This window comes from Myotis daubentonii, chromosome 1 (genome assembly GCF_963259705.1).
Source record: "Myotis daubentonii chromosome 1, mMyoDau2.1, whole genome shotgun sequence".
Lineage (NCBI taxonomy): Eukaryota > Metazoa > Chordata > Mammalia > Chiroptera > Vespertilionidae > Myotis > Myotis daubentonii.
Genome location: NC_081840.1, coordinates 219,493,874 through 219,514,169, shown reverse-complemented (window position 1 = coordinate 219,514,169; position 20,296 = coordinate 219,493,874). Strand labels below are relative to the sequence as shown.

Below are 20,296 nucleotides of genomic sequence, written 5' to 3'. Positions count from 1 at the left end.
CCACCCCAAACTCTCTCTGCAGTCAGAATGGCCCTGCCACCCATTCCCCTCCATAGGACAAAAGGATCCTGGAAACTAAAAGATTTCTCTGCATGTCGTGGAATTCCCTGACCTCCATAACTGTTGAAGGCACCAATGCAAACAATTTGAGAGTTATCCAAGATCAGGAGTAAGTCTCACCTGTTTCCTCTTTTCAGGGGGAAGGGATGGATCTCCATCCTACAAAGAAACAAATGCTTCATTTTAGTTTTTTTTTTTAATGTGCTTAGATTCAAGGAACTGAACCAAACTATGGACTAGATTCAGACCCTCCCGAGCCCCAACCCCTGCAACCAGTAATGTGCTGAACCAAGTTCAGATATGCTTTCAAAAAATTAACTACAAATTCAACCAGACTTATTTTGGAAAAACCTCTGAGGAATCAGTTCCATTTAAGACCAAACCTGTATATTTTCTAAAACTGTGTGAACCAAAAACAAACAAACAAACCCAAAACTGCATTTCTCAAAATTATTTTTGAGCAAAGGCAATCTTATGTAATATTTCATTTGGTTTGAGTTGAGTTCCTCTTTACATTGTCAGATCCAAAGGAATAGCAATGGATACACATATACACACTTGAGTTTTCTCTATGAACAGAAGAATATGGGGAGGGGGTGGAAAAGACATGCTCAAAATAAAAGAAAATTAACTGAGAACTTCCAGTTCTATTGGATTTTTTGTTTTCAAAGAATTCAATTTCTCTCCCTTGTGGGTCATCCGGGACCACACATATCTCAGGTGAATGAGTAAATGCTCAATAATGAGTACATTTTATCTGATGCTGTCCACATATAGGTCAACAGTACTTTAACCCGAGGAATCTTTCTACTCTATTTCTGTGCCAGGACAGTTCAATGAGCCCAGCACAAATGGTTAAATATTAGCAATAGTGTCAACACTTTAAAAAGAGGCTGCATAGATGAGTAAAAAAGCAGCAGGAATGCTCTTGTTATCCTCCATTTCCATATAATTTATACCCTTAAAAATCTTGCTGTATAAAACCCTAAAGAAAACCTAAATGCTCACGATAAGAGAAAGGTTTAAAAATGAAAATATTACTATGCAACTATGTTTAAAAATGAACTATATTTATTTGTATGACCTAGAGAGATGTCCAAAATAAGATGTGAGTGAAAAGAGCAAGTTTTAGAACAACGTTTATACCGTGCTGTCCAACAGAACTCTGCAGAGATGGAAACACCCTACATGGAACTGTCCAGCAGAGTGGCCACCATGGAAATGCCCCACAGCCATGCAATGCAACACAGTCACCACCAGCCACCTATGCCAACTGAGTCCATGAAAGGTGATGAGACTGAAGAACTGAGCTTTCAATTCCATTTAATTCTAATTAATTTAAAATGGAATTTAAATAACCACATGTGGTTTCTGTATTAGACAGGGCAGATTTATAAATACTCCATAGGAACAAATGATTAAGTAAACTGGCACACAAACATAAAAGTATACGTGTATGTGTACGTGTATGCTTCATAGGTGCCTGAGTAAGCCGTCTGGAGGGACTGGGTTGTGGATGATTTAGGGGTGATGACATTCACCTCTTAATTTTCCCACTTTGGAACTGTTTGAATTCAATCCTTTTTTGAGGAAATGGCATGCTGAAATGCCCCCTTTCTATCTTAACCAGGGAACAGGAATGCCATGGTGACGTCATACGTACGATCAGCTCTCGGTATTTCTTCTTCAGGGACTGGTGGCGTTCTCGGAGCTGGTTGGCCATGAGTTTGTACTGGTCCCTTTCCTGCTGGCATGTGTCCAGCTCCTTGGAGAGGATCAGCAGGGCCTCCTTTTTGCTCTCTAGCTTCCTTTTGCACACCAGGTACTGCAAAAGAAGTCCAAGCAACTGGTCAGGATCGCAACAGGACTCCATTTACCATACTCAGCAGGCTTGTTTTATTTGTTTATTTGTTTGTTTGTTGTTGTTGTTCTGTTGCTTGTTTTGTTTTTAGAGAACATATACCCAGAGGCATTTGTGAGTAACTGACTAGAAACCTAAAGGCTGGGACAGTACCTAACCTATCCCTCAGGACAGAACCCGAGCTTTGGATGCTCCTGAACTTTGGCAAATTGGGTCAGATAAAATCATTCCATTACAAATAAGTAAAACAGTAGAATACTTTTAAAAAAAATTACACAGCTAAACAGATAGATAGCTGGACCCCAATAATTTTGTTTAAAAGGATTTCTATATCCAGATAAGATTATGTAAAATTTTGTTAAAATTTTACAAATTGATATACACAGAAAGACACTTAATAAGACATTTGTATACCACTAACAATTGTCCCTTGGTAGCAAAATTATTTGCATGTTTTAAAAATTTTATTCTTTTTAAAAAATATATATTTTTCTTGATTTCAGAGGGGAAGGGAGAGGGAGAGAGAGATAGAAACATCAATGATGAGAGAGAATCATTGATCGGCTGCCTCCTGCACACTCCCCACTGGGGACTGAGCCTGCAACCCGCATGTGCCCTGACCAGGATTGAACCATGATTTCCTGGTTCATAGGTGGATGCTCAACCACTGAGCCATGCTGGTCAGGCTAAAATTTTTATTCTTTATGCTTTTCTATGCTTTCTAAATTTTCTAGACTAAACTCACATGGTGTCTATAATTTAAAAAACACAAAAATATTATTTAAAATAATTTAATTGAACCATAAATCATTGCAATAGATTGCACCTGCCCACACAACACAGCAGACATTTTCTCACTTGAGAATTTTGGTTCTCATATTTGACCAAGATATACACAACTTCTGTGATTCCAACGCAGGCCCCTCCTACCAGAAACCAATTTTACAAACTAAGTATTTTAGCCACATTTGGAATTATCCCCAAACAGTCAAGTGTACCTTATGGAAACTCTTTGTCCATCCATCTCCCCACTCCCCCCACTGTGAACCACCCCCACATGACAACCACCCAGCACATGGGCCAGCATGAGCCCTGACCAGGACTTCTTTACTTTCATTGGCTATAACACACCGTCTGGTGTTATTCACATATGTGAAATGTGGCACTAAATACCTTTTGAGTTAGCCCTGTAAAAGACCAAATTCAGAGCATTCATGAAAACAATTTATAGTTTCATTATACACTCTGACATGAGCACTTTGTCATTGTGGACGCTCACACAAAGAAGAGAGAATCAGCACTCCCGAAACATTTGAGTCAATGCTCTTTTATGGACAAAAAGCATTACTCATATAGAGAGCTTGCTCAGAACTGACTTTGTTAAGTTCAATTTTAAATAAATGAAAGGGGAAAAAGAGAGTTTTGTGCATTAGCACAATTTTTTTTCCTTTAAAAAAAAAAAAGTAATTGCCTGGCTTCCAAAACAAAGGGGAGAGAAAAGCCATTCTGAGACAGATTTGAGTTCTAAGGGAGGACACTTCCACCTTGGATGAATCTTATTCCTGGCGGTAATGAGGTTGGAATCCTGCCTTAAAATGTCCTGGATTTTAAGACTTTGACATCCTCTTCATGGAGGCAAAATGGTTCTGTTGTCACCGTGATTTCTCAAGAGTAAAATCCCCAACGAGTAAATATCAAAGGCAAGTGGCTCAGAAACCTAAGCTGCAATGTCCTAAGGGAGGTATTGAGATTTCACAGGAAAAAAATACCGTTTACACACAATTGAACAGACCTGCCCTTGTGCCTTCGGTTCTTTGCCCGTAATCAGCAGCGGTGGTTGCTGATTACAAATCACTGCTATTAGTATTGGTGGCATCACGACAGCCACCTTTGTCCCTTCAATTTATCAGATCCAAATCTGAGGCCCCAAGGATACCCAGTGTCTTCCGACCTCGGGGAAGAAAATCCCAGTGGCGTGGAGACATGGTAAGGAGCGGTAGGCAAGATGAGTTGTAACAGCCAGTCTACGAAGCAGAACAGGCCCTCGCCACCACTGTTGGCAAAGTGGAAACTCAAGTTCCCTGACCTTGAACTGCAATCGGTTAGGGTCCAAGAGAGAAACTGTTTCTCTCTCATGGCCTGGTTGAAATGGGGCCTCGGAAGCTGTGGTGCCCACCCTTCCCTTGGGTCGACGGTACCTGGCAGAAAACAGGCAGAGGCCTCTGCTCAGACCCAGTGGCCAGGATCTGAGGAGCAGGACCATTGTAGTTCAGTTCCCCTCGGGCACAGAAAACAGGACAATTAGGACTCTACTAAAGGGCAAAAAAGCAAATGCATTCTCTGTAGATGATGAAGTCACACCAACGAAAGGGTGGTCTTTACAAAGACAGGGATGGACTGCTGTTTCCTCTGCTTACTATGGTCTACAGCAGTGAAGTTCAAAAATTGTAGTCCACGTCTATCATTTTTACCAGTAGAAGCTTAGGCTGAAACCTCATTTCTAAAGCAGCTCAGAGGGGTGCTGCCCTGGCAAAGGTAGGACGCTTCCCCTGATGAGGCCTCGTCAACAAGGAGCCCTGGAAAAGACTGCCCTGCACCATCTTGGGAGGCTCGTGAACATGAAGATTCCCAGGCCCAGCCCAGACCCACTGAATTGGAGTAGGGTGACTGGCTCAGGAAACCCCACTGTTAGCACATGGCACAAGTGATTCTCACTCCCATCTACATTTTGAAAACCCAGGCTCAGGAGGTTCCAGCTTTATGGTATCTCAAAAGTTAGAACCAACTACAAAGACTATAAAATAAAAAAGTAACAAACGAACTGACAAAACAAACAAAAACAAATCATAGATATTGACAACAGAATGGTGGTTATCAGAGGGACAGGGGTATGGGGAAGGCAGAAATGGATATGGGGTCAAATATGTGATAACAGAAGGAAACTAGACTTTAGGTGGTGAACCCACAAGTGTATGCAGATCTCGAATTATAATGTTGTACACCTGAAATTTATATGATGTTATTAACCAATGTTACCTCAATAAATTTATTTTTTTAAATGCCTAAGTATAAGCACAGACTATATTTCACTGCATCTGGCCAAAGACCCTACGTATGCAGAGTCTCAGTGAAATAACAACAGGAGCCTCTGGGAGGGATGTGTTGGTGGGGTATTGGGGACAGGAATGGGACTTCTCACTCATTCTAAAATGATGATAGCTTAGTCCCTGTAATGACAGCTGTCAAAATGTCCCATTTCCTATCTCTCGAATTGGACACAACCAACCAAAAAATCTGGAGGGAAAGAAAATGGCCCTAAAGATCCTCTTGTTGGAGCTCTAACCAATCAGCAAACTCATCGATCTACTCCTCGGCCTAGATGGGACCAATCATAACACAGAAAGCGAGACCAGCCAGAGCTTGGGATGTTTTGGCTCCTAGAAGAGGATGAATAAGCGTAGATGATGGAGAAGGTGGGTGGAGAGCAGTAACCACCAGGCAGAGCCAAGAGCCTTCCATCCTGATGTAGATCTAAAGATGAGCTAATCCTGAACCACTGGGACCCCAGGAAAACCACAGAACACAGGTACAAAACCAACACACACTGCCTGGGCCTCAGTTTCCACATCTGGAATATGAAGAGGTGTTCCCAGGGTGACCTCCAATTTGAGAAACCCACGATTTCAACACCACATCCAATATGATTGGGGATGAACAGTGTCAGGGAAAACACTGGGGCTGAGGGACTCCAGTCCAGGAGGTATGACTCATTCCAAGCACCCAGAGACCACCTGATCTAGGACAAAGCCCGCTCAGTGAGTTCAAAAGATCATCCACGACAGTGGCAATGCCACAATCTCAACAGTGCAGGGCCTTCAGCCACCCTGTTGGAAGGGGTGCTAGACCTGTGTTTGCAGGAGCAGTATATGATAGAATGAGAAAAGACTAAACGTGTATGTGGTCAACATCAGTGCCTCTCTCCAATATTTCCAGTTCTCCTCTACTTCCCGACATGTGGAGGACCTGTCCTTCCCCGTGGGTTTGAAGTAAGGCAAAGCCGTGTAATTTACTTTATCCAAGAAAATGGGGCTGGAAGAAACCTGAGAAATTTCTAGGGTGGAAGCACTTAAGAGTCAAGGTAAGAATCCCCAAGCTTTCTCCTCTGCTGTTGCAACAGCTGTGGAAGTATGTGTTGCTATGGAGGTGCCATAAGAACAAATCAGCCTGGAGCATGGAGCCAACACATAGGCAACTGCCCTGGAGAGTCATTTGGGTCCCCAGAGAAATCTGTGTGATCAGGAAATAAACGTTTGTAGTGTTAACTGTCAGATATCAGGGGCGTTTGTTACCAGAGCATAACTTAGCCCATCCTGACTGGTACAGTTCATATCGAATAGTGGGAAGGTGAAAGACTGGTGGAGGGTTATACTTGCTCTTGCCCTGTGCTTCTGCTGAGTCACCACAATGGTGCTCAAGATGAACATTTTCACTGTTGCTATCATTATTTAAAACACACACACAAAAAAACACAAAGTTTTGTGACAAATGCTTTTTATGCATGATCAATCACCTTTTGTCCTCACAACATAATGAGATCACTATATTATTATTATCTTCATTTTACAAATGAGAATGTGGATCTTAAAGAGTTAAATAATGTGCCCAGGGATTGGCAGACCCAGAATGCAAACCCAGGTCTTTGTAGAACCAAGCCTGTGAAACTCCAATTCTTGACAAACTAAACATTCTATGCCCGCCCCCCAAAGAAACTCAGAATATCCCTGGAGTTGGTTACCACATGGAGTTGGTCATCCCAGCACAAAGAAGCTAAGGAAGGGCACTTTTGAATGTGGTTATTTTTTAGACCTAGAACAAACGGGTAAAACCATTATAGATTCACCCAACACTCTCTCTCTAAAACTAGTGGGCCTGCCTTTCCTTTCCTCAGATTCAAGGCCTGAAAGAAGAGGGGGGAAACCCCACAAAAGAACCCACAAGCATCTGTCCCCTCTGCTCCTTGTGAGGCAGCCAAGCGGAAGCAATGGGTTTCCATCTACGTGTAAGAAATGGATAAGAACAGAGGACCTCACAGAGGAACCATAGAGCTTTCCCCAAAAGCTGCTTGGTCGTAATGGGGGCTTTTCTATAAGCGATAGCGGGTCTCCATTATTCATTCAACAAATATTTGATGGGTGTATTCTATGTGTTAGGCACTGAGCCAAGCATTGGTCTCCTAAAGGGGTAAAGGTTCCTGTTGATTTTGAAAAGGAAAAACACGGAAACCAGAGAACATTTACTTCCACAATCCTTTATGGGTGTTTTTTTGGAGGGGGGAACCCCCAAATTTATAAAAACTGCAACCATGTTCATGCCCTGTTAATGACTTCAGCTGGTGTGAGGGTGTTTATGGTCCTTATGCCACTGAGTATGAATATGCATACATTTGCTGAAGGTGAATCAATGTGTTTGAGTACAGGCCGCTGCCCACGCCTCTACTGGGGATGATACAAGATACACAGTACACTATCGCATTTCCTTTCCGCCACCCAAAATTCCTGATCAGAAACATTCGGGGCCCAAGCATTCTGGACAGGGAACCCAACTTTTATTTGAAAGTCACCCTTGCAAATCCTACACAGTTTCAATGACATATGTGTGACTAAAATCAAATCTTTCTCAAACAGTAATTGCCCAAAATCTAAACATGCATTAGATGTCTACTTCCTCACGTAGTCCAAGAAAAACTAAAAGTACATCCCAGTCCTAACTGGTTTGGCTCAGTGGATAGAACGTCGGCCTGTGGACTGAAAGGTCCCAGGTTCGATTCTGATCAAGGGCATGTACCTTGGTTGCGGGCACATCCCCAGTAGGAGGTGTGCAGGAGGCAGCTGATTGATGTTGCTCTCTCATTGATATTTCTAACTCTCTATCCCTCTCCCTTCCTCTCTGTAAAAAAAAAAAAATCAATTAAAATATATATATATTTTAAAAGCAGTGACTTCTAAAAAAAATAAATAAAATAAAATAAATAAATAAAAGTACATCCCATGCAGTAAACGTTAGGCTGCCGTAATGCTGAACTGCTATCCCACAGCCTCCTAATTTCTTTGTTCTTTAGCTGAACATGAACGCTGGGGCTGGGAAAACCTCACAGATAACCCAAGTGACTCGAAAAGAACAAGGCTCCTGGCTGCCAACAGTCCATGACAGTGTTTTCCAAATTGTGGGTCATGATACATTAGTCTGGGTGATGAAATGAGTTCAGTTGCAATCCATTTTCTTCTTTTTTTAACATTAATTTTTTTTTAATTTTAGAAAGAGGAAGGAAGGGAAAGGGAGAGAGAAACATCAGCCCTGGCTGGTTTGGCTAAGTGGGTAGAGCATCAGCCCATGGTCTGAAAGGTCCTGGGATTTGATTCCAGTCAAGGGCATATACCTCAGTTGCAGGTTCTAGGCCCTGGTCAGGATGCACGCAGGAGGCAACCAATTGATGTGTCTCTCTCACATCAATGTTTCCCTCTGTCACTCCCTCTCTCTTCCCCTCTCTCTAAAAATCAATGGGAAAAATATCCTCGGGTGAGGATTAACAACAACAGCAACAAAACAAAAGAGAGAGCGAGAGAGAGATCAATTTGATGCTCCACTTATTTATGCATTCATTGGTTGATTCTTGTATTTGCCCTGACCAGGGACTGAACCTACAACCTTGGTGTATCAGGACAACACTCTAACCAACTGAGACAACCCCCAGGGCCAATCTCATTTTCTTAAAAATATAAAATAAAATAAAGAAGATATACAATAGACTAGAAAATATCAGCATGAATCCCATGCAGTAAAGGTAAGTATGTCTCATGGAACTTTTTTTGAATATGTGTATGAGAATAAACACACCTATATGCCTATTTTCACACACTTATTTCCGACTGCCATTGAAAAAGTTTGAAAACTACGATTTTTTAATAAGCCACTCTGCACACGTATTCATTCAGCCAACAACTATTTAGTGAAAGGCACCAAGAGAGGCAAAAGTGAGGCTGGCGGGTGGGGGTGGGGCAGGGAGGAAAAGCTACAGGGACGAAAGGATGCTTGGAATGACTTTTGAGTGATGGTAGGTATAAAAGGCACAAAATAAAGGCCACTATGTAATGGAAATAATTAGCTGGTTCTTTGGGATTGAGGCACCACTCTGATTAATTAATACCTGCTCTGCCCATCTCCCTGAAGCGACTGTGAGCTTGAAATGAAAGGCGATATGCTACAATTTGGCTTTGTAAACTTTTCCAAAATTACAAGTACTACTTTTATAGCATTTAAAGCTTATAAAACACTGTCACTGACACTCTCTCACTTGACAGTCAACACTATATGACAAGCGGGACAAAAACATTTTCCCATTTTACAGACAAAATAGTGGAGCTTGTCTTTCTCAGAGGCACATAACTAACAACTGTCAGCTCAAACTAGGGCTCCTAACCACCAACCCCAGGCTCTTCTCACTATTCCATATTGATACCAAATACATTATTAGCAGTTCCACATATTAGCTCTCTTGAGTCCAATCATATTTTTAACAAGACACTCTTAGAGATAATTGTGCAGCTACTGAAAGCAATGCATTTCAGTTCATAGCATTTCCAGGCCCTGCTTGGAAAACTGGCAGCCCCTTGGGGCCTTTACAGCCCTATTCCATCGGCAGGGGCTGAGGTGGATCCGCTCATCCATCAGCCACCTCCACTTCCCTGAGAGTCTGGCTAGCTGACTATTGGATGACAGGCTCATCACACTGGGGTCTTTGCCAGCTGATTCCCAGGTTTGAGACACTTTATTTTTCAAAGGGAACTTGCATGCGAAAGTTATGACGCAGGCCCTAGGTCTCGTCACTTGGCTCACTCTAATCCTAGCTCCACCTCACTTCCATCAAGGGAATCTTGTTCAGTCCAGTGGCCCTCATGGTCATCTCTTTGCTGATTCCTCCCAGATCGATTCCATCAGTCCAGTCCTCTTACCTGCACGTCTTACTCTGACATCCAACTGTGTGCTTCCATCTGAACAGCTGAAAGGCATCTTACACGCAACCCTTGCTCTCCCCTCCAACCTGCTCCTCCCCAAATCTTCCCTCGTGGGAAATGGTACAAACCATGTTCTGTTTTTTGTAAAAACCTTGGAGTCATCCTTGTCTCTTCTCTTTATCTCCCAGCCCTCATCTAATTCGTCAGCAAAGCCTATGGGCATTATCTTCACAAGATATATTGGATTAGAATACTTCTCACCTGCCGGGGTCCAACCCCAGCGGGTCCAGGGGTCCCCAAAGGTGTGGACGGAGTCGGCGAAGAAGGAACGATACAGAGATAGCGTTCAGTTGATCATCATAGCCGGGTTCGCTTGTCAGGGTCTCCAGCCAGGTTCTGTACAGGTACTCCAGTCAGGTTCAGTGTCCAGGTTCCAGTCAGGTTCTCCTGCCAATCTCTGTAGTCAGGTTCAGTCCAGGATCCCTTGCCATGTTCTCCCGCTAGGCTCTGTCTCTAGGCTCCGAGGCCAGTCCCTCTCCAGGATCCTCCGGCATGCTCTCTCCAGCGAAGTTCTTCTGTCTCTAGAGAACGTTCTGTGTAGGTTCTGTGCCTAGGCTCTGTCTCTCTTGGTCCTGTCTTCCAGGCCCTGTGTTCTCGATTCTGTGTTCTGAATTCCGTGTTCTGAGTTCTGTGTTCTGAGTTCTGTCTGTTGTTGTCTTGTTGCATCTGTATTTATACCAGTTGATTCTAATCCTGTCAATCTCTATTACAAAGGTTAGGGCGTTTCTTATCTCCATTCCAGGGAGAAAAGATTATGTAGTTTAAGCATGATTGTTCGTAGTTAAAGGGATTAATTACCCGCCTGGCACTTAGTTGAGGGGTTTTATTCCCTCCCTAACTTCAGGGGAAAATCCCTACCTGGGGATTCAACCTTTCTCGGAGAGGTGACTTTGGTTAAAACACAGCGCCAAGAAGGTGAGCAAACATATTAAGAACCGTATGCCATATATGCCAGGTCCCTTGAAACAGCAAGGATGGACCGGCTCCCGGCACTCACCCACTTCCAGCACGATCAGCCACCATCATCTCTGATTGGGCCTCCTGCTTCTACCTCCTACCTCTACCCACCTACGGTCTATTTTCCATGTAGTAACAAGAAAGATGCTTTTTAAATGAAAACGGATGGCAGCCTGTGGTAGCTCAAAATGCCCTGTGGCCACCCATCACATTTAAAACAAAATCCAGTCCTTCCACTTGCCCTGCTCACCACTCTCCACCCTCACTAGCCCTCCTTGCTAGTCTTTGACCACATCAAGCCCATTCAGGGCCTTTGCACTGCCGTTCCGAACCTCTGCTTGGGTAGTGCGGCTTGTTCCCTGCCTTTGTTCAAATCTCTGTTGTAATGTCTTCTTCTCAGGAAGCTCATCCCTCAGACTCTCAATCCTTTACGTTTCCCTTCATAGCACCTATCACTTGACCTTGAGTGATGGAATTATTGGTTTATTCTCAGTATCTCCCTCCCTATGGCAGCAAGGACTTTGCTTTTTCCTTCCACATCCCCAGCGCTGAGAACAATGCATGATACATAGCTGGTGATCTATTTACAAGGAATGAGAAATCTTCATACATCATCTTATTATAGCCTCAACATACCCGAGACACGTGGTATTGTCCCCATTTTACAGACTCTCAAACTCACTGCTATTGAAGACTGTAGGAATCATCTAAGCCAGGACCCTTATTCTACAGATGAGAACATCGGGACTCAGAAAGGTAGACTGACTTATCCAAGGCTGGCTGGTAGAATCCAGAGCTAAAACCTAACTGAGGATTCTTCTCATTCCAAGTTCAGTATTCTTCCCATCCTCCCTAAGTAAGGTGCACATTCCTGCTAGAAAGACATTTATGACTAGAGACTTACAATGGTGCCTGGCACATTTTTTATAGTAATCATAATTTTTAGTGTAATAAAATAGATAATAAGTAGCTTGATCATCATTTACTAATAGTATGCTAATACCATAAGGAGATACAAAGCTCCCAGAACAGAGAAAAAAAGCAGTTGGGAGTAATAGTTGAGAACATGGCAGAGGCGCTGGAATGCCTGAGTTCAACCTTGGCTTTGCCACTTACGAGCTATGTGATCAATTACTTAGCTTCTCTGAGACTCGGTTTCCCCATTTGTTAAGTGGTATAATTATTGCACCTTCCCAGGCCTAATTAAGAATGAAAAGAAGTCATTCATATATGTAAAACATTGAAAATAGTAAGTGCTGTGTGCATATGGTTATTGCCACCCTTTTTACCACTAGGAGAGTGATCGGAGCGTGGCAAAGAAGTTATTGAAAGAGCTGGACGAAGATGTGCACATTTGAAAGGAATCCCAAAAAACAAGTAGAGGGATTCTTTCTGTTTGGAGGTGAGGGAAGTTGTGACAGGTGGCAGTGACAAGAAAACAATACTCCTGGCAGGGAACAGCCACAGCAAAGCACAAAGGTGAGACCCCAGAAGACACACTGTCGGAACAGTGAGCACTGTGCTGGGCCGGCGTCTGTGGAGGGTGTGAATAAAAGCTTCGCGCGATGGAGCTGGGAAGAGATAGACGGTGGCCAGGTCAGAAAGAGCCTGGAAGGAGTTCAGGCTTTATTCTTCCAGCAAGTAGGAGTCTCAAGGGTCTTAGACTTGGGGAGTGACATTAAGAGTCTTTTTAGGAAGACAGTTTCATCCTGGCAGCATTGCAAAGGGGAGACTGTTCTGATGTGACCGCTGCCTGTCCTCACGTTGGACCTGGGCCAGAATGGAGGTTGTTTTCTGCAAACGCCCCTTTGAGATTGTCTGATCATAACTGATGCTCATTCTGACATAAGTCAGCACCACTCCCCTATCTTCTGCCACGTGCTGGTTCCTGAAACTGGTTGTTGTCCTGACCTGATCAAGCATGTGAAGTAACTTCCCACACCCAAGACCATTTCCCCTCCCCGCCTTTACCCATATCATTCTTGGTGACTGCCAAGCGTGCATACATAGTAATCCACTTTTATCTTGCAGTCGCCCCAAGACATGCTTGGTCTGTGAGTTTCCCTTAATGAAGTCCATTGATTACTAGACTGGAGCGGCCAGCCTCTTTCTTAGGTATTTCCCACCCTCTGCTTACGGGAGTAGATTTTCAGTCTCAGGGCTCCTACCTAGATCTATGTGTACCGACAGTCATGTGGTGTAAACTCTCTTAGACTATGTACAGCTTGGGTAGAATTTGTTGCCAAGCTCACATAGAGAGGTCCCCCGTTTACAGACATACCTCTGGGTCCTGCAGTTGGAACTGATCTGCCAGGCCTATGAAGCATCACTGGCTGTGCTGTCTTTAATGTGGGGTCTGTTACCTCTTTGTCTAACACAATATTATTGGGCAGGTTGTTACCAGATGCACACATGGGCTTAGCCTCAGCCAAGGCAGCTGGTATCAGAATCACATTAGTGGGTAAATGGGTCACGTGGCCACCCAACCACACCCCAAAGGGCTGAGCTGAGCAGGGCAAATCACAGAAAAGAGTCTCACTTTCTGGTCATTCAGGTGGGGCCAAGGGATGCATGTCGAGTAAGACTCCCTCTACGTTCTGCGTGGAGTAGGGTTCGGTATCTGAAAGAGGAGCCGCACAACAAATGAGAGAAAAAGACACGAGATAATTTTGCAATATTGGGGGACCAGGCGGCAAGTCCCGAAGGACTTCCTCCTGTGCTCAGGCCTCACCAAGCTTTTATTGATCTGGGATGCACCCATAGCATAGCCCTTAGGCAGGTGACCTCCTAGTAACAAGCAGACTAGCCCATCAGCAAGGATTTACATAATAATAAATGGGGGAGTAGTTTCAGCTACCACTGTCTGGACAAACAGAGGTGGCGCCTAGCTCCAACCTTTGCTAGGGTTTCAAAGGCACCCAGCCTTGGGGGGGGGGGGGTGTCTCTGTCTATGCTTATCAGATAGTGAAGGCAATAAACAGTTTCCCACAGATGCACACTCGGTTCTCCTTATGCCTTTGTTTTCACTCTTTAGTCAAGGTGCAAAGATGCTTGCCAAATTCATATGCAGTAGGGGCCAGAGATATTTGCTATCCTCTCTAACCCCAGACAAGGGGGGTTGGGATTTGTTTTTAGGACAGAGGAAGGAGAAAACAGGTCAGTATTTTCTGCAGGCACTGTTAGGAACTATAATAATGAGACCTTTATTTGATTACAACAGGAAATGCAGCAGCCACTACTTAGTGAACATATTAAATGCATGTGGCTACCCTATGGAACAGGCTGTATGATTAGCCCTGTTTTAGAGATGAGGACACTGAAGCTCAAAGAGGTCAATTTGTCCTTCATCCCAAAGGTTACATGCAGCAGAGCCAGGCCATTCCCTGCATACACCAATTAGGATCCTTGAGTTATAAGCAACGGTAACCGACACAGCAATCTATTGGGAGGATATTGGCACTCATAGAATTGGCAGGAGGACAGAGAGGTAAACTTAGAAACAGGTAGGCAGCAAGGTGACTCTAGAGGCTGGGGGCAGTACCAGGGGCTGCCAAGTCTCAGGGAAGAAAGTTCAGGTCAGAGGCCACCACACGGGGCAGAACTGAACTCCACTGTGACTCAGACCTTTGGTCTCTCTGCTCAAGGGTGTCTCCAACTGGCCCAAAGCAGATCATTGCCATCCTTTGGGGGGAGGAGAGGGCACCTAGATCATGTCCCTCTGATCTGTCCCTCCATACTGTGTCTGTGGTAACACCCTCCCAATTGGGGTGCAGTTGAGAAAGAGAAATCAATGGTGGGAAGAGAACAATCAATGTTCACCACAGTAACCTAGGCAGGCCCGTTCTATTGAGCTTTCTCAACCTTGCTGATGTTCCCCTTCTAGTGGTTCATGAATAAAGGTGGAAAAAGAAACAGCGGCTATTTAATAACAATTCCTTTTATTTTAATTGATCTCAGTATCGCTATTAATCACACAGAGAAACACAGAGACAGTGAAGTTTACACGGCTGTATCTACTGACCAGAGAAAGGCAAAGACCAGACACCAGCTAGACTAAGTAATCAGTGGAGTTCAAATGGAATAAACTTGATAAAATATGCCCAGCTTTTGGCATATATACTAGATATCATGAAATATTTTTATTATCCTCTCAGAAACAGTTTTCTTTTGAATTGCATTCCAATTATATTTTTAAAGCAGAGCTCATAACTCATTTGTCGATGTTAATTCACGCCCGCCCGCAAACACCATGAAGGTAGCCTTGTGCTTATCATCTTAAGAACTCCCAATCACAATTTTCACTACTGAGTGGCTTTTATCTACCCGTTTACTGTTATCTGCAATAAAGCAAGTCATAATTGCTACAAGGAAGATCATAATAATTAAATGACTATCTGACATACTACATTACTATCTGGATGGCTTTACAACCAGATAACTGCGGAGAGAGATGAAGGTAGCGGGATGTCAGGGAGGGGACCTCTCCGCCCAGTGACCCTCTCCATCAAACAGTGACTCGAGGTCCTTGGAGACTGGTACTGATGGGATCAGGCTGGCTCTCATTAACCGCTGCAAGAACTTGGCCTGCCAACCCAGAAAGGTTTCTCTGTGTGACGATGAACACATGTGGCTGAAGGGTTCATGTTCAAGAGTAATTTACAAACTTATCAACTGCAGACTCACTCTTGGAGGTATTTCTTCCCTGGGTCCCCCTCAACTTTCTACTCTGTTACTCCCTCTTCCTATCCCCCTCTTTCCCCATCCAAGAATACCTGCTCCCCCAGCCAATAAGCATCTCCAGGGAAACAGGATTCAACAACCAGCGTAACTTCTCCAACCTCACCTACGTCACTCCCTCCATTCCTAGCACCCCTGCTCTGCCCTACCCAGTGACCTCTGTCCGAGGCCATCATGACAGCCTCCTCTTGCCTCCCTGCCTGCCTAGTCCAGGTACCAGAATCTCTGCAAACCAACACTCTTCTTTAAAAATGCCTCCATTAAGGAGACTGGCAAATAAGAGCCCTTTAGTATGTGCCCTCAGTCGATCTCTCAGACTTTGGCTGCCCACCGTGTCACCCTTTGTCCCACCTACAGCTATCCCACACCCGATCTCTCTTTCTTGTCATGTCCTGGATCCAGCTCACAAGTCCCTGTCTGGGAAGCCCTCTGCCACTGTTGGGGCAGAGTAAGAGCTAGCTCCCAGTGGCCCCGAGGCATTCTGGGTACACTTTAATTAGAGTACCATACACTGCAAGACCACCACCTGCCCACCTGTTTGCCTCCCCGCTGCCTGAGGCCTCTCTACAGCCAAGGTCATCCAGAGCCAAACACAGCTCCTGGCCCAGAGTGAGTGCCCAACAAATATTCGAGAAATAAATACATTTCAGCTTTCACTAAACATCATGTTTAGAAGATGAAAAGTCCAGATATATAAACTCCATGTCTATGGAGCGGTCACGAGGTAACTCCTATAGGATCATCAAATGGCGTTTGCCTTTAACATCATTTTATCCCTTAAAATGAGCACTTCCCTACAATACATGCCATATACTCAATTCGCCACCTTCATTTTTTAAAGTCTTGCAAAGTCATCATTCTAGATGGCATAGAGGACTGTTACTTGGAGATGCAGGTATACTTAACCTGGCCAGACTGAGCCGAGGCATCTGTTGCATAAAATGCCATGTGAAGCTAACCACACACTGGCAAGCATTGAACTGAAATCCTCTGGCCCCCGGCAATCCCTGCCCCACAACACACCTGGCCAGTGCCTTCGGGATGCATCTTTCCTGCCTGTGTCCATACCTCAGTCTCCAATTGTACAGCTTCCCGGGCATTTCCACAACCCTTGTCTAAATCTGTGTCCGCCTCTGTAATTTTTAGATAACACTTCAGCAATTTCAAGTGGGTAACTTAGTGATTCTAATGCCATTCTCTAAGATATATATTTTTTAATAATCTATCTTTCTCGGAGCCATCTTGGTGGGTTCCCCTCTCCAGTATTACTTTCGACAGGCAAACTTTGATTATTTGAAGGCCCCAGGGGATGTGCTGAAATTTAAGTTAAGTGAGATTTCAGGTAATTGGAAGAGTTTATAATGTGAACTACAGTAGCTGGGGGGTATGTGGGATTCACTGACAGTCTTGGTTAACTGGAGTTTTGAATAGGGAAGGTTTGCCTGAATATCTATTTCAATCCTTCATTCCTGCTATTTCTCCTTTCCTCCCTCGCCCCATCTTCTCAGTCTCCTCTACGCCCTACCAAGACGGCACCTGCTCTTTTCAGGCCTGTAAAGAAGGGAAGGAAATGCAAGGGGAATAGGTTGGCTTTCCTTCTAGTTGGCCATAACCAGGCTAGGAAGCCCCATCTCATTTGCTAAAGAGAGCATATATTTTTAAAAATCATTGCTGCACAGAGTGAGTTTGCTGTCTTTTCCCTGCAAGGCTAATCCGACCTTGCCTCGGGCCAAGATACTGATGGTGGGGCGAGCAATTATGCTTTATTTCAGAGATCAGGTGTTCAAGATGGAGCATCCCTTCTCCATCCAGGTTGCCAGGGGCCTGGGATACACTGGATGCAGGCTACACTTCACATTACCAATACTCACATCTGCAATGACATTATATCACAGTCACGTGTGGCGTGTAATGGCAGATCCTCTGGTCATTTCATTACATTATAATCCCATTCAGTTGCAGAGGGCTTTTCTTGTGGGCTGGGTAGCAGTACAAAGCCAGCAAGGCATTGACAACTTTTGGTCAAACTGTCTTAAAAAGATGTTAAAATGCTGTGGCTCACTTTGCCCTTGTCTCAAAGAGAAATCAGAAAAAGACCCTAAAACCCCACTATCAGTGAGCTACAGCACCCTCTTGCACATCTACCAGCTCTTAGCCTCTCCAGTCTGCCTCAAACATGGCAAGGCAGAGGGGACCTGGGACAGTGCCTACACTCTATAGATGGGGGCCTGAGAGGCTTACAGGGTAGCATCTGCCAAACTAGCACTGACTCCTGGACTGTCCTTCAATAAAAGGTGTTCAGGAGATACAGAGACAAAGGCAACACTAACAGAAGCAACTGGGCTTAGAGTAAAATGTGGGTTTCACTGCCATCACCTTCCTCTGCGCTGCTCCCCTTTTATAAGTGATCACATGATAACCACCATCATTTGGGGTCTATTCGGTGCCCAAAGATGACTTAGCATTTCACATCCATAAATCATTAATTCTCATCACAATCCCAAATGGTAAACTTATTATTTCCTTTTACAGACCAGGAAACCAAGGCTCAAAGAGGTGAAAAAAGAAAACATGCAGTTTATGAGGATAGAGGTGGGATTTGAACCCAAACCTGTCCCATGCCCTTTCTGCCAGTGCCCTGCCTCTCTCACGGAAGAGTCTAAAGGTTCTGTAAGATGTTGTATATAAAAGAACACAGACACAGACACACACACACACACACACACACACACACACACACAGAGAGATAATAAATCCTAAAGGCACCAATCTCATTATCACAGTAATGAAAAGAACTGTGTCAGTCCTATTCAAAGAAAGAAAATCTCCATTTCTAAGTTTGCCAACAGACCCTGCCTTCCTAAAAAGTATCTTCCCTCTGCTGGGATGAATAGTTCCTTGAAAGGGCCAGAGTGCTCAAGGGGAAGATTCAACTCAAGAAGCAGCACTTGTGGGAGTACTCGGGGCTCCCACCTCTCAGATACTCGAGTCAGGTGCAGATGCTCTACGCAAGGAGATGTTCATCGCAGTCCGCCCCCAAAGGCAGTCATCTGCAGACTAGAGATCTTGAAATCAGCCATGCAAATCCATCACCACTTTAATTATCCAAGTAAATAGCGCTCTTATCGCCATAGGCCAAGATTCTCATCAATCTCAATCATTACAGCTCTCCCAATGATTCTCTCCAGATGAGGACAGCGGAGTCACTGCTAAAGGGCCATGTGGGCCCAAATTTCCGCCTGCGGGATGAAGGTCTCCCCCCTGAAGCTGGCGGCTGGGAGCTGTTTTTTCCCTCTCTCTACATTTTGCTCATATTTTTCTGAGCACCGTTAATTTGCTCCTGCACTTCATCTTCGTCTTTCTTACTTTCTCCACCAACTCCAGGCAATACTGATTAGTAAGAAATTTTCCTCAACAAGAACTGTCAGTTCAGAACTCAGCCCCACAGCAAAAAGTCAGTTGGAGATTCATTCCGGAACACGGGTGGGTGTGCACTCCTGGTGATTCAAATCCTCCGAGACTTCCAAGGACAGGCTGAACTGCAAACACTTCTTAAGGCGGGGACTCTGTCCAGGTCTCTTTCTCTGATAACTGTGCACATGAGTTGATTATGTTAGCAAGAGGCTCCCATGGGTGGCCTGAGTTAATTATGGCTTTCAGGGAAGATGGCAAAATCCTCGTTGGCCACACATCACCAATGGACCTCAAGGCAATAATGGGCATGATTTTACTTGCTTTCCTTGACAGTCCATTTTTCTACAACCACCACTACTTCCATCATCACCATTCACCAGGAGAGCATTTAAATGCCAATAAAATAGGTTGCTCCATTTTACTCTTCCCCAACTACAGAATTAAGAACTGACACTTTAAAAACTCCTTGGGGGAGGGCACACAGACATCACTGCTGCAGCTAATGTCAATGTTTGGGCATTTCTCTTTTAGTAAGAGAACTCAATAATAATCAGGATCACTACAGATAGTAGCATCAGGAGGAAGTGTTAAGTATAGGAGCAGGCTGACCCTCTAAAAGGAGATGAAATTTCAGAGGCAGAGAGATCTAAAAGGATAGGGAAAGCAATGGAGGTTCCAATAAGACCCTGAGCTCAGATGTCTGTTTCTGGAGTCCAATCCCTGCCCTGCCACATCTTGCTCAATGACCTTGAGCAAATTAATCCATCTCCTGCTGAGCCCAAGACCCCTGATCTGGAAAATGAGGACCATGGTTGTATCTATATCATAGGGTGTGTGAGAAGATTACAGGAAATAATAAAAAAAAAAAAAGGTGTCTAGCCCAAGTAACTGGCATGTAGCTGGCATTTACTAAGAGGTATCTTTATTATTGTCATCACCATCATCATCCATAACCATCATCTTCATAGATTCATCAGGACGGGGTGCTGTCCACTTTGTGTGGGAGGGGACGAACACTAGTTACAAGTACTACTTAGGAAAAGTCCCACCAAGCCTCATGGGCCCAGATTCCAGATGTGACCATGGAAGCATCAGCCAAAAAACAGAAGGTAGACTCTTCTACCGTTGACTGTGTACTGTCACTGCTGCGGGGATTTTACACACTGGATCCTCACAATGAGACCCTAAGACGTAG

At 44.3% G+C, this 20,296-nt stretch overlaps 1 protein-coding gene across 7 annotated transcripts in view; it reads right to left on the bottom strand.

Moving 5' to 3' along the window:
• Positions 1-20,296, bottom strand: part of CCDC149 (coiled-coil domain containing 149) — a 100,383-nt gene that overhangs the window by 61,414 nt on the left and 18,673 nt on the right. For all 7 annotated transcript variants that reach the window (XM_059674226.1, XM_059674219.1, XM_059674233.1 and 4 more), the window contains exons 2-3: positions 1,724-1,885; positions 181-219 (exon numbers count right to left, since the gene is read on the bottom strand). In XM_059674226.1, the coding sequence (XP_059530209.1) occupies positions 181-219; positions 1,724-1,885 (201 nt within the window). The remainder of the gene's footprint in view (positions 1-180; positions 220-1,723; positions 1,886-20,296) is intronic.